The 18799-nt window shown below is 42.6% G+C and overlaps 2 protein-coding genes across 2 annotated transcripts; one reads left to right on the top strand and one right to left on the bottom strand.

Annotated features, from left to right (window-relative positions):
• The first annotated feature begins 3599 nt into the window (after positions 1–3599).
• Positions 3600–6820, top strand: dpa (disc proliferation abnormal). The gene is made up of 5 exons (XM_065218068.1): positions 3600–3861; positions 3945–5589; positions 5656–6022; positions 6084–6536; positions 6598–6820. Exons 1-5 carry the CDS (start codon positions 3789–3791, stop codon positions 6691–6693), a joined length of 2634 nt encoding a protein of 877 aa, XP_065074140.1. The 5' UTR covers positions 3600–3788; the 3' UTR covers positions 6694–6820.
• A 128-nt stretch (positions 6821–6948) lies between these two features.
• 312 (ribosomal silencing factor RsfS-like protein, 312) lies at positions 6949–11499 on the bottom strand. Its single transcript, XM_065218042.1, has 3 exons — positions 11443–11499; positions 7572–7902; positions 6949–7516 (listed from the first exon to the last, which is right to left on the bottom strand). Exons 1-3 carry the CDS (start codon positions 11497–11499, stop codon positions 7050–7052), a joined length of 855 nt encoding a protein of 284 aa, XP_065074114.1. The 3' UTR covers positions 6949–7049.
• Positions 11500–18799: the final 7300 nt, after the last annotated feature.

Here is an 18799-nt window from a genome sequence, read left to right as displayed (position 1 = left end):
AAGGGAAGTAAAGCCGTTGGTCCCGGCCCATGTGTGTTGAATGGGTGCGATATCCTACGCAGGTGTGGAAGCTGCCTTCCTGCACATTCGATTGCCGTCAATGGATGGCAATCGATGTCCGTCGGTGATTGGCACTAGATTGCGGAACAGAGACCGACGTTAAATAAAGGAAAAGGAAAGGAAAGGAAAGGAATCTCTGATCACGCCTTCCTTCGGATGGGAAGTAAAGCCGTTGGTCCCCGGTTCATGAGTTGATGGGTCGTTAGGTAGGGTCCAGGTGTGGGAGCTGCCTTCCTGGCACGTCGGTAGCATTGGTGCTCAGCACGGAAAACAGGATCGACGGAAAAAACAAACCAAAGGAAAAAAAATATACATCATCTGATAAAGCTTCGTTTTCTGAGCACAACGATATTTTTATCGATCCCGTTGACATTCATCTCGATTTTTAAATCAAGATTTAAATTTTTGATCGTTCACACTAAATCTATTCGTTGACAGCTTGCTCCCATACAAAGCCCCACCAAGGGACGCTAAGATGAAGATTTTTGCTAATGTAATCGTACTTATTTAAAATAGTTCCAGTGTACCAAAATTGATGAAATTTTGGATTTCGGTTCTATTTTTAATGCATATAACGAATATGTATTTCAGTTGTCCCACAGCTGTCTACAGGAGCAGTCGATTTTTTATTTCGTTGTGAACCACACGATAGCCTGTTTTCGAGACTTGCTATTATATACCTAGTTGCTCTTTGTTCGTTGCTAGCAGTTCGGTGCCTTTTGTTGCTACGGTGCAAGATGTGTGAAGTAAAAAAAAAATTAAAGGGTTGTGTCCTAGACACGACCGCAGTATGACGTAGAACCACACAAAATTGATGTTTTTCATGCATTTTTGACTATTATACTTTATCTTAAAATTTTCAAGTATTTCAATGTTGTTGATGAGTGGGGGGAGGGGAAGAGGTTGTTGTGAAAGGGGGAGGGGGTTTACATAATTACTTTTCCTCATTGTGGTCACGCCGTGATCCACATTTAGCCGCTGATTTGGTCCTGCTTACTGCAGGACATGGGTTTTACATGCACGTTTTTTCAAGTCTCATTCCTCATTGTGGTGGACACGCCGTGATCCACGCCGTCCGAAGTGGTAATGAGCAGAGGCATGAGAGCAGCGCTGATTTATATCTTTTCAGGTTCAAGTGGTATTCGTTTATGATGACTGGGTTTGGGAAAAAGGCTTATTTCATGAAATCAATGATAAAATTATCATTTGTACATTTTCCATAGTTTAAATACAAAAAAAATTGGATTTTTTTTATTTCAACAGGTTTGTAATGTAATATCCTATCGATTGGCGTTTTTAAATTTAAATTTCATCTATAAATGACAAAGTTACAAGCGTTCAAAACCTAACACTCCTTCACCACACATATTTTTTGATTTGCACCCCAGTATAGTCGACAAAGACGTAGTTCTACGTCAAAACACCATCAAGTTTAGCTTCAGCCATTGTGATGCCAAACCAAACATCGAAGAGATAGTAAATTTCGCCAAAGCACTGGACGCGGATCCGGCTGAAACGGAAGCTGTTTATCGCATTGGTGAGGAAAGGGGAGTCTTCATGAAGTTCAAATCAGAGGAAGCGATGCTCCATGCTCTGACATTCAATTCGGAGGATTTAATCTTCCATTATGCGAATGGAACGACGGCAAAGGTACGCATGTCGCATGCTGGTGAATTCATTCAATATGTGCGTGTGTATGACTTGCCACCAGAGGTACCCGACAACGAGCTGGATAAAGTCCTGGGGAAATATGGGAAAATTAAACGCATCATTCGGGAGAAATTTCCAACTGATCTGTGTTTTGAGGTATATACAGGGATACGCGGTGTATATATGGATGTGAAGAAGGAAATCCCCACGCCATTACATTTCTTCAATCGCAAAGGAAATATTTTTTATGATGGCAACAAAGATAAATGTATCTGTCGGACACCGGAAGCACAGACAAACAGACCTAACTCTTTGAAAAAGTTTTTCTTGAAAACATAGTATCTCAAAACATAGGACCTCAGTAACAACATCTCTCGGGCTTCTCGCGGAAAACAAGCTTGCTCACTAACTCGCAAACAATATTGCATAAAAGTTCTATAGAATGTATAGAAACGTCAAAGTGATCCGATGCCAGCGCTGCCGCGAGTAGTTCGCGGAACTGATAATATTCAAATCAACCGTTAAATTCGTGAACGAAGATACACGATGAAGTGTTACGTCTGTTTGTCTGTGCCGGAAGCTTTCCTGTCCCAAGCGGAAGGCTCGGAAGGAACCGGAGAAGCAACTGAAGGAAAAAGGAAAGCAAAGTGAAAGAAAACAAAACAGCAGCAGTACGTATGCTGGTGTAGTGGTGGAAGGTGCGTCGTTTGTCATTAGCGATCAGGAAACGGACACGGGGTTGGAGATGTTGAATGAAGATAACGAAATGGACGTGACTACCCCGACGACCAACGAGAGTAGCGGAGAGCATGCAACGGGAAACGATGTTCAGAAACAGCAGCAGCAGCGATCACGATTCGGGTTCAATGAAAATGAGGAACAAATTCGGGAAAGAAAAAAATTACGTGCATGGGAGAAGATCGCTTTGTCATCGCTTCGATAGCCACCCAGAAAAATCATATGATAAAATATATTTGTATACATTTTTTTTTTTTTGTATTTTGAGTACTATAATTCGTATTCTACACTAATAGAACTCCACACATTTTTATTGGCGAATTTCCATGTAAAATTCCACATGATTTTCATGTGACCACACATAAACAGAATCCACATAAAAGCACATATGAAATTTATGAGTCAAATGAATACTATTTGTGGTTACACATGTCTTTTATGTGTACACATTAAGTATGTGTCCGACACATAGATATTATTTGTTGATCACATTGCAAAAATTCATGTGTGGGACACAAAAAACTATCTTTGAAATTTTATCAGTGTATGTTACTCGGCTCCGCTAAGTTATTTTTATAACATTTGAGCCTGCCAAATAAACGAAATGAAAAAAAAACGAATATGTATTTACCTCAATACCCCTAAACAACCCAATTATATGTTATAAACAAAACTTAGTAAACCCTTTCCTCGTAAAGCGTATGCCACCCACGCAAACAAATAGCATCATCGGGCAGGAAAGTTTTCCCCTACACGATAATGCCATTATTTGCGTGGTTGACCTTCGGTTTGTGAGGACAGGGCTTACAAAGTTTTGTTTACTAAAGCTGATAGGCCCTTTTCAATTATTGGTTGCGATTTGTTTCGATATTGTATTAAAAAGGATTATAATTTAATATTATTTTAATGAATGCATAAATTAATATAAAATAAATCAAAAATAAATTTAAAAATATAAAATTTATAAATATTTTAATATGTTTTGGCTCAGTGTAATCACGAGGTCCCTCATTAAATGAACCGCTATCTTGAAATAGTTTCGCATTAGTCACATTTTCATCATGACATGGAGGTAAAGTATTCGGTAAAATGAGGTAAAATGTTACGCGCGCTTTTATATTTACGATTCATATGAGTCCTTTATAAGTCCACCGAAGCACAAGTTTCGTACGCTGAAAATTATAATAAGTTTTAATTGAATTTGGTGTTTTGTAATTTGATTTTTTGTAATTTGTTGTTATATTGGCTACTACTATTCCTTGTGTAAAATATTCAAGTGAAATTCGTGGATTATTCGTATTTCAGCAGTTGTACGTGAGTTTTGTGTGGATTAAAACAACATGTCCAGCCCAGCACGATCAAGCCGAGGACGGCGGCAGGAGAATGGCTCCCAAAGTACTCCTTCCAAACAAAGTAAGAATAATGCATATTTTTAGAATCAGGATTTTGGGAAGCCGAGTGCATAATGCATTATATTGTTGTTTATTCATTTATAGCAACCTCTAATAATGAAACGGAAACACCTTTGCGGATGGGTAGTCGAACTCAAAATCCCAACGTCGTTGTTGAAAGCTCTGATAATGTGACTGTTCCTACTTCTCCAGCAGTAGGAGGATCGGGAACTGGAATGGCTCCACCTACAAGTCCATTTAATGCCGTAGGAGGTAGTACTGCAGTGGGATTGAGTGAGATCGATATCAGTTCTCCGCTTAACTATGGAACTCCAAGTTCAATGGGTTCAATCCGCACTCCAAGATCGGGTATCCGTGGAACTCCTATGAGACAGCGTCCTGATCTTCGCGCGGACAGACGTGTTCGTCAAGTGAATGTAGGATCTGATCAACTGGAACCGATTCCTGAGGGAAGTCAGCCATCGGAAGCCGATTCCGTTGGAGCTAGCCAACCGAAGATGGTCGTATGGGGTACCAATGTTGTAGTATCGGAATGTCTGAAAAAGTTCAAAGACTTCATTATGAGGTACATAGATCCTGATGCAGCTCAGGATGAAATATCCGAAGGCATGAATTTGAATGAACCGCTTTATATGCAGAAATTGGAGGAAATTCATACCTTGGAAGAACCATTCCTGAACGTCAACTGCGCTCATTTGAGGACTTTTGATGAAGCTCTGTATCGTCAACTTATTTGTTATCCTCAAGATGTGATTCCAACTTTTGACGTGGCCATCAATGAGATGTTCTTCGAGCGTTATCCGGCTGCTGTGCTGGAGCATCAGATTCAAGTTCGTCCATTCAATGCCGAGAAAACGCGAAGCATGCGAGCACTGAATCCAGAAGACATTGACCAATTGATTACCATTAGCGGAATGGTGATTCGTACATCGAACATTATGCCCGAGATGCGGGAAGCCTTTTTCAAATGTATTGTCTGTAACTTCAGTACTGTAGTCGAATTAGAAAGAGGAAGAATCGCTGAACCTACGCTCTGTTCGCACTGCAACACCAATCATTGTTTCCAGCTGATTCACAATCGCTCGCAATTTGCTGATCGGCAGATGATCAAGCTTCAAGAAGCACCAGATGACATGGCTGCTGGACAGACTCCTCACAATGTGCTGTTACTGGCCCATGATGATTTGGTGGATAAGGTTCAACCAGGAGATCGAGTTACGGTAACTGGTGTCTACAAAGCGATGCCCATTCAAGAGAATCCCCGCCAGCGTAACGTGAAATCAGTGTATAAAACGCATATCGACGTTGTCCACTTTCGTAAGGTGGATGATAAGCGACTTTACGAACAGGAAGAAGGTAAGGATCACATGTTCCCTCCGGAGCGAGTAGAGCTCCTGAAGAAGTTGTCTCAGAAGCCGGATGTTTACGATCGGCTAGTTCGTACAATTGCTCCCTCAATTTATGAGAATACTGACATCAAGAAGGGTATTCTGCTGCAATTGTTTGGAGGTTCGAAGAAAAAACAGGCCACCTCAGGTCGACAGAACTTCCGTGCAGAAATTCATATTTTACTCTGCGGCGATCCTGGTACTTCGAAGTCACAGCTTTTGCAGTATGTGTATCATTTGGTTCCGAGAGCACAATATACTTCCGGAAAGGGTTCTTCTGCAGTGGGTCTGACGGCATACGTAACCAAAGATCCCGAAACTAGGCAGCTTGTTCTGCAAACGTAAGTACCTACCTACAAATAAGTTATTTCAAATCGATTAGTACTAATAAAATAGTTATAATATAGCGGTGCATTGGTCCTGGCCGATAATGGCGTTTGCTGTATTGACGAGTTTGATAAGATGAATGATTCCACCAGAAGTGTACTTCACGAAGTGATGGAGCAGCAGACGCTAAGTATTGCTAAGGCTGGTATCATTTGTCAGCTGAATGCGCGTACTTCAATCTTGGCTGCAGCCAATCCGTCGGAATCACAGTGGAACAAGAATAAGACCATCATCGATAACGTACAGCTTCCCCACACGTTAATGTCGAGATTCGATTTGATTTTCTTGATTCTTGACCCACAAGATGAACAATTTGATCGCCGTCTCGCAGCTCATTTGGTTTCTCTTTACTACGCCAGCCGTGAAGATGACGAGGACAGTCTTTTCGTAAGTATATTTGTAAAGCAGACAAAAGACAGTTTTTTTCTAAATGTAAATTTTACGATAGGACATGAGCGTGCTGCGTGATTACATGGCCTATGCCAAGGACCACATAAATCCTGTACTGTCCGAGGAAGCACAGCAGCGTCTGATTCAGGCTTACGTTGATATGCGCAAGGTTGGTGCTGGTCGTGGTCAGATTTCGGCCTACCCGAGACAGTTGGAAAGTTTGATTCGCTTGTCCGAGTCTCATGCCAAAGTGCGGCTCAGTGAGACTGTCGATGTGGTGGATGTTGAAGAAGCATGGCGCTTGCATCAAGAGGCACTGAAACAATCTGCCACCGATCCACTTTCCGGAAAAATTGATGTGGGTATTTTGACAACTGGTTTGTCTAGTGCAGCGAGAAAGAAGCGAGCAGAGTTGGTGGCCAGCATCAAGGAGAATTTGAAATTAAAAGGCAAAATCTCCACACTGCCATATCTAAAATTGTTCGGTGAAATTAAAGAGGCATCTCAAGTGGTATGTTCTTATGGTGAACGTATTTTTTTCTCGATTAGCTTAGCATGTTTTAATTTTTCAGCTCGTTACAAAGGAACAGTTTGAAGACGCTCTCAAGGAATTACAAGATGAGGGTGTGATTGTCATTGTTGGTAATAACACCATCCGGATATGTTAACAAGGTTCATGTGGACTATGAGCGGATTTGCTAAATGGTACCTTTTCTTACTTGTAATAATTATTCGTGAGGTTAGTATTAAGTCGTTTTCATTAAACTTTCGATACAAAATATACTCCATATTGAATCACTATTGTAAACGGAGGATTCGCTTTGATGACATCCTTGATTTACATATTTTTAAAGCATGGCTGTGGAATAACTGGGACAGTTTGTTCGAATTATCGGTTTTTGACAGTTTCGGACCGTATAGGTACAGATACAAGGATTTATTTAAGTTATACAACATCTTACTACTTCAAAGGTTGATTGATCTTCTATGAAAGTGTACTTATTTTTATTTACATTGTTGCCGCTCACGCAAGCTTATTTTCAACATTCGGCTGGTCTTTCCTCAAGGGCTTCAAGTCATTTAGATACACAGAATGTCGTTCGAACAGTTCTACCAGTGGTTCATCCGGCTTGTTACATTCTCGATCATACTTGGCTCCCACCGCCCAGAGCGATTCCAAATCGTACTGCTCTCGGGCCGTTTCGGAGAAGATGTGCAGAGCAATGTTTCCCAGATCCAAAGCCATCCAATCGCGACTGTTTTCGCCTTCGATCTTTGGAATAATATCCATAGGGTTTCGTTTCATTTTGTAAATCTTACGCACAAATTCTGCCATGCCTCTCATATGTCGAAAACTCATTCCCGTCACGACGCAAATGTAATCAACGTACTTAACTTCTTTTGGCACGGAACAAACAAAAATGCTTTCAGCATTGTTCAGTCTCAACACCGTTACCAGGTCTTCTACTTCATAGACACCCGTTCTCCCTCCTAAAAATAGTAACATTTAGCATTATTGTACCGGAAAGAAAATTATATAACTAACGTTCTAGGTTGATTCCATTGAAGATGCTTGGCAGTGCTTTGCTATCTTCAGGTTCTTCGAAGTCCGTAATCGTCACCCCTTGCTGTTCGCGTTGAAGCTGAAGTTGCCGTTCTTCTTCCACATCCAGAATCACCGTCGCATCAGCGTCTCGAAATATTTGGTATTTGTTTGCAATCGAACCTGCTGAGGGAGCACGCTGTTCTTGCTTTTTTGCTGGCTGTTTTAGACTCAATGGATCAGGAGCACTGAATTCGTCATGGAATAGGCGTGTTAGGGATGGTCCATTAATTATGTCACGCAAATTTGGCCCATTTTCAACCCCCCCTCCCCCCTTTGTCACATTTTTTGTATGGACCTTAATTTTTTTTTGTATGGCTCGTCACAGTTTTCAAAACTCCCCCTCCCCCCTAAATGTGTGACATAATTAATGGAAGACCCCTTACGTGGCTTGTACATGTTCTACTGAGGCGCCCTAATGCTCTTTGGACGGTCAATGCCATTTTGGAATTTTAAGTAATGATATAAAATTCTTCAATAATGCAGCACAATGAAATGAGGATAAAAGAGAATTGAATGTAAATAAGAACTAATACGTAAACAATGTCTTGAAATGTCAGAAGAATAAAACATGGTCGTACTCACTCTAAAATTGTATTCACCATAAATTCCAACACGGCATGATAAAAGTACTCAAAATCAGGCTTTATTTGCACCTCGGTGTGAGCAAAGAGAAAAGTGTATCTGCTACACGCAGAGTTTATACCTCGGATTTTCATTAAATTGCGGAACAGAGACCGACCGACCGACATCATCCAAAAAACATTCCATTAATAAAACAGCAAAAAAGGTTATCTTCCATTTAATTCCACTTAATTAATTTGGTATCCATGACAGATACGCATTTCGACTACAATGAGGAAAATCCCAAAGGCTTGGTAGCCATCATAATAAGTAATGAAATTGGGTTGTTAGCGTAATGCTCAAATCTAGATAGGGCTGGAATTAGGGCGTAACAGCTTTTTTAAACAATTACTTTTCTTGATGATTTTTAGAAAGTCAAGCTCGCCCACGCAAATCAACATTCCCATCGGGTAGAGAAAGAGTTCCCTTATCCGATGGTTAAGTTGGTTTGCATGGGCGTGCCTTGAAATCCTAGAAATCATCGAGAGAAGTTATTGTTTACAAAAGCTGTTACGCCCTAATCCCAGCTCTATCTAGAAATAAAACAGCAAAAAAAGGTTATCTTCCATTTAATTCCACTTTAATTAATTTGGTATCCATGACAGATATGTGCAGTCTTCATCAGTGTCATTCATCAGTTGTCCCAGCCATAACACCCCATATACAGAAATTGAATTTTTTTTTATTTAAGTAATGCGTAAAAAATGAATGCTGTAAACGGGTGCCTTCCCTTAATTTTGGCTACAAAAATGTTTTATGAAATTATGGAATAATAAGATATTATGATAATATTTTACACAGCAACAAGAAAAGATTGTGAAGTTTGAGTTTGACACATAACACCTGCCAATTTTGCTACATGAGAGGCGCAATAATTTGTCATTTGTCTCAGAAAATCGATCATTGTGACTCTGTCAAAGCTAAATTTGCAGGTTTTATGTGTCAAACACAAATTTTACAATCTTTTCTTGTTGCTGTGTAAAATATTATCACATATACAAAATATCATCATAATATCTTATTATTCCATAATTTCATAAAACATTTTTTTAGTCAAAATTAATGGAAGACGCTGTAAATATAAAATTAAAATAAACAAATCTGCAGAGTGTAGTATCTATGAGAATCAATGTAAGAAAAAAAAAACAAATAGGAGAAATGACTCTAATGTTGGCCTATGGATCTAAGATTGGGCCCATCACTAAAAATCTGCTATTTATCAATTTTATGTAGATGAACGCGTCATTGGGACGATACTAACATAGAGGTAACTCTAAGACCACTGGGTCCCGAAGAAAATCATTATTATTTTTGGCTCACTCAGTACCAGAACAACGGTCCCAAGCAGTCCCAAGCTATTTCACTCACCCCTGCATGTTCTGCATGAATCCACACACCCCTGATTTTATCTGTCAAACTTTCACAGCGAATCAAAACAAACATAGTGTAGTAATAGAATTTCAACTAGAATAGGGTACGTTAATCGTTAGCTTGGGACCAATAGGCTACTAAAGTGGTGAGCCAATTTAAAATCGTTAGTTTCGTATTGATTGTTGGTAATAATTTGAATTTAAATACTTTAAGCGGTATTGAAAGTAATTAACAAATAATTAACGATAATTTATGTAATAACAAATAATTTAACTTTATTGAAAATAATTTAAATATGAAATTTTGTGAGTAATTAAATTATTTATTGCAATAAAGTGTGTATTTAAAGTATTTAATGCAGTAATGGCAAGATTTTAAATATTTGGTCAGCAGGCTGTGTAGAATTGAAAGACTACCCGAAAAAAAATAACAACAAAAATACATTAAAAAACAATGTAACAATAAGACGAAAATTATTGTCTTAACAATGATTTATATTGTTACGTCTACAATAAATTTACCTTGATTTATGTTGTACAAAACAATAAATTTCATGGTAAATGGAAAATTTACAATAAAAAAGGGGGGTTGTTAAGTATCTTAACAATGAAATTTTCGTGATTTTCCCATATAATTTTTTTTCAATAACATTATATATTATTGTTATTTTACTGTTGGTTGGCGAATTTATTGATTAAAAAAAATAACAGTGTACTTTAGAGTGTATGTGTTGGCTTGACAGATCTACTTTATCGACTTTAAAAATAAATCGAAAAAATAAAACATTGCCCCGGGAAGGGAAGGGGGTGGTATGTCTGTTACGGGTGGTCCTTTTTTTACTGGTTATGGATCGAGATTCGATCCGGAACTTGTGAGAAATGCAGGCCAACTCCCCTGCGCTCGATATCCCTTGGTTTCGTCTCCTTGGTGGTTGAGCGTCGTTGATAAGTTAATGCATTCGACTGGAGAGAATCGCCCATGAAATATGCTTCCACCTGAGAGTTACTTCCTGACATCTTCAAGTGGTGGAATTTTTTATTATTATTGTATGATTATTGACTGCACGGAAAAGGTCTCCATTAAGCTTTTGAGAGGGTCTAGGATAAGATATGAGCGGACGCGGACTGCCTGATTTTGAGCCAAACGAACTGTCAAAGCCAGAGCCATACGAGCAGCGCCTATCTTAATTACATTGGCAGTGTTGCTGACCCTCTCATAGTCTGCATGCTTCAATTAGATTTATTTTTATTGTTCGTGAAGTAACCCACAATGAAAATACACCAATATTTAATGTAACAACAATTTTTATTGTAATAGAGTTGTTAATTATTGTTCATGATCGAATCATGTTAACAATAAAATAAATGAAAAATACGATAAAAATCATTGTAACAACATTTTATTATGTACATTCATTGTACATCTAGGTAGCAGTTTTGCCGTTTTCGGAAGAGTACAACATTATAACAATCATTTTTATTGTCGACAATAAATATTAATGTTAGAGCATTGTTTCCACTGAAAATTTCACTGTAATTTTTTTTTCGGGTAGTGCGTGCCCCTCGTCACTGCGTGTTTATGATCATTTCTTCGATTATATTTTCTATTTTATTGCAATAGCTTTCGTGAACCTTTCATAACATCATAATGTTTGTTTACTTTGCACGATAGGTAGCCGGTTAGATAGTTCAATAGGTAGACTTGGCTTCTCTCTTTTTTCTTTTTTTTTTATACAGGTGGGAATCTGCTCACAGACACCTGAAAAGGAACTCAGGGTGTGGGGATGGCAGAACTTCACTCCAGACCCACTAAACCTTACCCTGTGCGCTTGGCCCTTGACCTCGCCCTTGGCCTCCCCGGAACCACCCGAAGACATTACTTCGTGGGAGGGGCCGCTGTAGCGCTATGGCGCTTCTCAAGCAATACTCTATCGATCTAGCCGGGCAGTAGGCAACTGCTGCTCGGCACGCCACTGTCGTTATAATTCCGAAACTATGTGGGTGACCGCAGTCACCACCGCGCTCCAGTTCTCGGTTGTACCACACATCCTAGGAACGATGTTATCCGGCCTGGTATCCGCTCCGCATATCGCTAGCATAGCGCTCGATACTGGCTCGAAGCGTGGACAGGCGAACACAACGTGTTCGGCGGTCTCCTCGACGCCAGCACACCTGGGGCAGATGGGGGTACTTGCATGTCCGAACCTATGCAAGTAGCTTCTAAAGCAGCCATGGCCTGACAGGAACTGTGTCAGGTGGAAATTTACTTCCCCGTGGCGCCTGTTGACCCAGCTTGATACGGAAGGTATCAAGCGGTAAGTCCACCTCCCATTTATGGAGTTTTCCCACTCCGATGGCCATCTCGGGGTCGACACAGCTCGCGCGTTGTTGCGCACCCCTCGAACGGACCTCACGTCATAGCACACCAAGTCCTCCTCAATGATAAGGCTGATTGGCATCATCCCTGCTATGACACAGACGGCCTCTCTCGAGATAGTGCGGTATGCACTGGCCACCCTCAAGCACATTAGCCTGTGTGTGCTCTCTAATTTCCGCCTGTGGCAGTCAATATCCAGTACCGCAGCCCACGCAGGGCCGCCGTATCTGAGGATAGATACTACGACCCCAGCGAGGAGCCTGCGCTTACTGGCATTCATTGCCGAGCTGTTTGACATCATGCGGGATAATGCCCCTACAGCCGTAGACGCTCTCTTGCAGGCGTACTCGACGTGGCAGCCGAAGCTGAGCTTATCATCGAGCATAACCCCCAAGAGTTTCAGAGAGCGCACAGACCTAATTGTGCTTCCGCCGCTGCTGTACTGACATGCGATTGTTGACTACGACCACTTCCGTCTTGTGATGGGCAAGCTCCAGTTTCCTGGATCTCATCCATTCCTGCACAAGCTAGACGCAGTGAGCCGCTGTCAGCTCTACCTCCTCGAGAGATTCCCCGTAGACTACCAGCGTGACATCGTCGGCAAAACCTACAATTTTCACGCCTACCGGGAATCTTATCCTCAACAGTCCATCGTACATGACGTTCCATAACACCGGGCCCAGGATGGAGCCTTGTGGCACTCCTGCGGTGACTCTAACGCATTTTTCGCCATCTTCTGTGTCGTACGTCAACACACGATTCTGGAAGTAGCTTTCCAGAATCTTGTACAGCCCTCCGGGAATTTGGAGCTGGTGTAGCGAGCGGCTATCGCCCCCCAGCACGCGCTGTTGAACGCGTTCTTCACATCTAAGGTTACCACCGCGCAGTAACGAATGCCCCTTCGTTTCCGGTGGACCACCTCTGCCGTCTGGATGACGTCGCGGATGGCATCCACCGTGGGTCTGCCCTTACGGAACCCGTACTGGCTGCTTGACAGGCCGTCTACACCTTCAGTGTATGCCGACAACCTGTTGAGGATGACCCTCCCGCATAAACGCGAACCATAAATTGACCTTACCTAAAATGGTTAAAAATTGTTTATAATCCCTGCTAAACTTTAACTGAAATGGTTATGGAACTTTACATGAATGTTTAATGATAAAGTTTCAACCTTATGTATTATGGTTTTTTGGAACTGGACCTTACAAATAATGGGTTGTTAAGAACCATTACCATTCCAAATTCTTGTTTTCTCCATACATTTTCAGAAAGAGAACTATATAAGAACGTTTTTACTTATGATTTGAGAACATTAATGGTTATGGTTATGGTAGCCAGTAAGGTCCATTAATGGTTTTGTATTATCGCTCAACTTTACGTGGAATATATCGTGAATTGGTAATCAGTAAATTAAAGGCAACCAATTCGCGATATATTCCACATAAAGTTGATCGATGTTACAAAACCATTCGTGGACCTTACTGACTACCATAACCATTCCCATTAAAGTTCTCAAACCATAAGTTAAAAGGTTCTAATATAGTTCTCTTTCCGAAAATGTATGGAGAAACAAGAATTTGGAACGGTAATGGTTCTTAACAACCCATTATTTGTAAGGTCCAGTTCAAAAAAACCATAATACATAAGGTTGAAACTTTATCATTAAACGTTCATGTAAAGTTCCATAATCATTTCAGTTAAAGTTTAGCAGGGATTATAAACAATTTTTAACCATTTTAGGTAAGGTCAATTTATGGTTCGCGTTTATGCGGGCTCTCAAGCAGTTTCCCAGTGGTGTCCAGCAAACAAATGGGTCTGTATGCTGACGGGTCCCCAGGGGGTTTTCCTGGCTTCGGGAGCAGCACCAGCCTCTGCCGCTTCCACGCATCTGGGAAGATGCCTATGTCCAGACAGGTCTGAAACACAGAACGGAACATGTCTGGGTTTTCCGCAACGGCCGCCCTCAGAGCCACAACCGGGATCCCATCTGGGCCCGGGGCCTTGCCCACCGCCAGCGACTTGACAATATCGCTAAGTTCTCTGTTCGTCACTCTAGACACTTCTCCCTGATCCGCGCCTGGGATCCGTGGTCAGGAGTCTACGTCCCTACGTGGAAACAAGAACCCAACGATCGGAGCCAGTACCGCCGGCGATCTCTCTGGGGGTGCCGCCACGCTGCGGGTCTTTGCCATGACCACTTTGTAGGCATCCCCCATGGGTTCGTGTTGGCGCTTTGGCATAAGCTGTCAAAGCACGCACGCTTGCGTCTGGCGATCTCTTTATTGAGGGCCGCCTTAGCCGCTCGAAGAGCAACGCGGTGTTCCTCTCGAGATTCGGTCGTACGAGCTCGTTGCATCCTCCTTCTCGCCTGGAGGCAAGATGCCCTAAGGATAGCAATCGACTCGCTCCACCAGTACACCGGTCTATGGCCATGCCTGGGAAAGGCTCTCCTAGGCATGGTTGTATCGCATGCCCTTGTTGGTTATTCGCTCCCGCATCAGTGCTTCGCCGAAGACCTCTTCCTCGAAGAACGACGTCCGCCAGTCTCGAGCGCAGGAAGGATTTCCTCCTGCCACTCGCCTCTCACCTGGCCCCACACTGTACCGAATCGCTTGATGGTCACTATGGGTGTAACCCTCATCGACCCTCCAGTGTAGGTTGCCCTCCAAACACCGGCTGCAGTATGTCACGTCGATGACGGATTCTGCACCATTCCTTCTGTAGGTACTGACCGAGCCGGTGTTGGATAGTACAACGTCCAGTTTGGCCATTGCCTCCCGTAGGATGCATCCTCTCTGGTTAGTGTGGTGGCTGCCCCACTCCTTCCTCGACTTGACACTGCTCCCTGAGCGCCGTGACTATCTCGGTCGCCTCCGTCACTTCGTCCAGGTCACTGACCTGAATGGTGATCGTCGAGCCTAGCGACTTCACCTACACCCCATTACCAACGACCTCCTTGCCAGTTTCTGGTAGGTTGGTCCCTGGTCTTTCGCGCCACGCTTGAGTACCAGGAGTATCTCGCCAGTACGAGTGCGCCTGATGCTCTGCACGTTGCTGCCCATCTCCGCAAGACGTTCGTCCGTTCTCATCTTCTTCAAGACTTCCGCGTATTTCGACGCTTACGTCTTAAAGATGAGAGCCTCGCCCTTCATCTTGTTCCTGTTCCGGGCAGAGCTGCTCTTGAGGGCAGTTTTGTCCGGGGGTTTCGGGGATTTCGGGGGAGCGCCCTTCTTACCGCCCTGATTACCACCCTGCTTGGAGCCGCTATTTTTCTCAACTGATTTTCCATTCACTATTTCAGCCCTCTTCTGCGGTTCGTCCACTGTTGCAGTGGACTGATGGGCCACCGCCACGCACTCCACCTGGGCAGAGACTTTCCGTCTCTTAGGGCGTGCCGCGCCCTTTACTGGCGAGGGTGAGGGCCGATCGCGCTTCTGTCCCTGCGTAACGGTAAAGTGGATCGATCGCGCTTCCTAAGCCGCTCGTGGTCGTCCTGGGCCTCGTTCACGGTTGCGCGGAGCTGTCGCAAGGCCTGCTTTAGGTCCTTCGCGATGTTGTTCCGCGTGCTCGTGAACTCAATGATGGCGTCGAGCTGTCCCGCGATTGCCAGCAACCTAGGGAGGGGCCAAAAGCTATTCATGGCTCTGATTAGCCCGGGCCAGTCATTCGGTTGCTCCTTCGGCTGTCCACCGATCTCGACCGTTGTCTCTGCGTCTCGCGGAGATTTAGACCACCCTTCGCGAATGGATTCGCGGTCGCCTCCTCGGCGACTTGTTCTCTGGGGGTTTGGGGTTTTGGGCTTGTTTGATGATGATCCATCATCCCAACTATTGGGTCCCCCTTAGACCGCTATCCTACCGTGCAACTGGAATAGTCGCTGATTGATCCCCATGGGTGCCTATGCGAGCAGTGAGGTCCATGACACGGGTTGACATAGGCCTTCATGGGGCGTTATGTTCAGAGCCGGATCGCGTAAGACGGGAATAACTCAACCGAACCTATTCCCACCGCAGTCTCCCAACTGGGTGGCACGGAAGGAACGTATTCTAAGGCCTGCCAGGGTTTTATGGGACGGAGACGGACAAGGCATTAGCTCAAACGTCGTTTCGGTCGGTTCCACCCGACTGTACTAAGAGGATGAAATACCTTGGCCGCCAGCCCGTAGCGTGGTTTATGAGAAGTTTCCGCTCTGTTTCCTACATACGGCCAGTGTGTCAGTAAACATACTTGCGATCTTACTGACATGGCGCGTCCCCTCGTTTGTTGTTCGATTAGCCGACTGGATCAGTACCGCAGCACTGGTGGTCCATCGTTTCCAGGGTGCACCACGAGGAGGCGAACAACTTCACACCCCTTCACTCTTCACTTTTGACTTCACTCTTGGCGTGACTCATTATACACCGACTTTAGTAAATACAATGTAAACAAATTCACTTAGATATATCATAACAAATAAGGTTTTTTTCTTCTTTTGGTTTGTTTTTCGTCGATCTTGTTTTCCGTGCTGAGCACCAATGCTGCCGACGCCAAGGAGGTAGCTCCCACACCTGGTCCCTACCTATCAACCCATTAACTCATGAACCGGGGACCAACGGCTTTACTTCCCTTCCGAAGGGAAGGAAGGCGTGATCAGAGATGTTATGCCTCAGAACATCCCGGCGGCGTCGACTAGGTCTGAACCCAGGCCTGGTGGGGTGATAGGTAATCACGCTTACCACTACACCACCGGCACCGCTTAAATGAAGGAATTAAAATAGTATGGCTGTTTTGTACATGGTATCAAAATCACGAAAACAGCAAAACTCGAAACCTGTAAGAACTGCTCAGAAGTAAAAATTCATAAAAATATAAAATTTGATCTCCAACCAAACTAAGTCATCGTAATCAGAGATTTGAATAAAAATAATCCAAGTCTGCCTCAGAACATCCCGGCGGCGCCGACTGGGATTGAACCCAGGTCTGCTGGGGTGAGAGGTAATCACGCTTACCACTACACCACCACTGAATGCAGGATAAGTTTTCTGTTTGATTCAACAGTATTTTTGCTGTATTATACCCCGTACAGAATATGGCTTATATAATGTAATGTAGACAAATATAATATAGACAAATTTACGCTTTAATCTTTGTTTTCAATAGCAGATACGTACCTTTGGAAAAGTAATCGAGGCTGTCGATAACGTCTGCAATGTAATACCCCGTTCACATTACAGTCTATATCACGTAATACACAGCAAAAGAAAATGTAATATCAATCAACGTAATTCAAGCTGATGTATGAAATAATGATGTAATAGCAAAAAGCAGATACAATATTACATCAATGGATGTAATTTTGTTCGCAAAATCGATGTACATCGTACAATGTGATATTACACAACCGATTGATTGACCTGGTTGCAGCAGTTTCGATGTAATATTCAACAACTTTTTTTGCTGTGTATAGGCTGTCTTGCAATGAGCACTCATACATAGGATTTCCAGTGAAAACTAGATGTAAGAGTGCTCATTGCAAGACACCGTATATCACGTTATATACGCTGTAATGTGAACGGGGTATAAATGTACCATTGCAAGATGGTTAACGTTCGGGTTGACGCTGACGTCATCGACGGTTACCGATTAACAACCCTGACTGAGACCATACAATGACGAGCAGGAAACATGATTTTCATCAATTTCTTGATAATGACCTATAGAGAAACCACTGTGCATTGGGGTTATTCAGCATGTTGATGCTGAAAAATAAATTAATCAATGAATTGACCCTCTAGCCACCGACAAAGACATGAAACTTAAGCTTAAAGGCCCAAGCGCAATGACAGCGGAAGCGAAACGGCAGCGGCAGCGGAAAAGCCCGATCTGAGTAAGCCTACTTGTCCGATTGAAAACTAGTTAGAACCAAATCGACATCGGTTAGGCTTCTTGATGTCATTTGTGACAACTGTAAAACTTTCCGTTTCCGTTCCGCTTCCGTCCACATTGCGTTTGGGCCTTAACTCTTGATCGAGAATCCATAACAGTATATTCCAATGTACAGCTATCCCATCTGTCAAAACCATAGAAATTTTCTATCTAAATAAAAATAATTAGCTCTAATTGCATGCGTGTTCGTGGCTAGGATACCTATTTTTCGCGAACACGGCCACAGATGTCAGTTTTGTGCTTTGATCAGAAATTTGATGGCATTCTGTATGGTCATTCGGGTCATTCATGTCGGTTTGTCGGTGCTCTAGCCTCATCTTACCGTACACTGTGCGAAATAAACTATCAATATTCAAAAGATTGCCTCGGGTATAGTTTAAACCCTGGTTTTCCTTATGAATCATAATATTGTTAAACAACATTTAAAAACACCGCAACCTGTATTCTAACTATGAACGTTGAGATCGATGAGCCCGTATCTAGACGACACGTCTATCTACTCTTGATAAAAGTAGAGGCTAAATGCATGTAAGCAGCTCTATGGTACGATGATAATTCAGCTTTATGAAATCCATTCGTCATAATGCAAAAAATATGAATTTCGATAGTTTATTTCGCTGAGTGTATCAATATTTGGAACATAAGCAAAATACGTACATTAATTTACAATAATTATTTGTTGTTTTCAACTTCCATAGTATTGAATTGAATTACCATATAGCCTTACAACCGGCCGCTAGGTTTTTTTTTGTGTTGACCTGTGCATCACGCGAGTATAGATCAGCTTATCATTCGTGATATTCTTCTTGCTTTTTGACACTGAAACACAATGGTTCTCTCTGCTTAAAAGATGCAACCAGTCAGCTAAGTGATGT

This window comes from Ochlerotatus camptorhynchus, unplaced genomic scaffold, assembly GCF_037179485.1.
Source record: "Ochlerotatus camptorhynchus isolate MF236.1 unplaced genomic scaffold, CSIRO-AGI_Acam_v1.1 ptg000083l, whole genome shotgun sequence".
Taxonomy (NCBI): Eukaryota; Metazoa; Arthropoda; class Insecta; order Diptera; family Culicidae; genus Ochlerotatus; species Ochlerotatus camptorhynchus.
The sequence above is the reverse complement of the archived record's forward strand: the minus strand, read 5'-3'. Positions and strand labels throughout refer to the sequence as shown.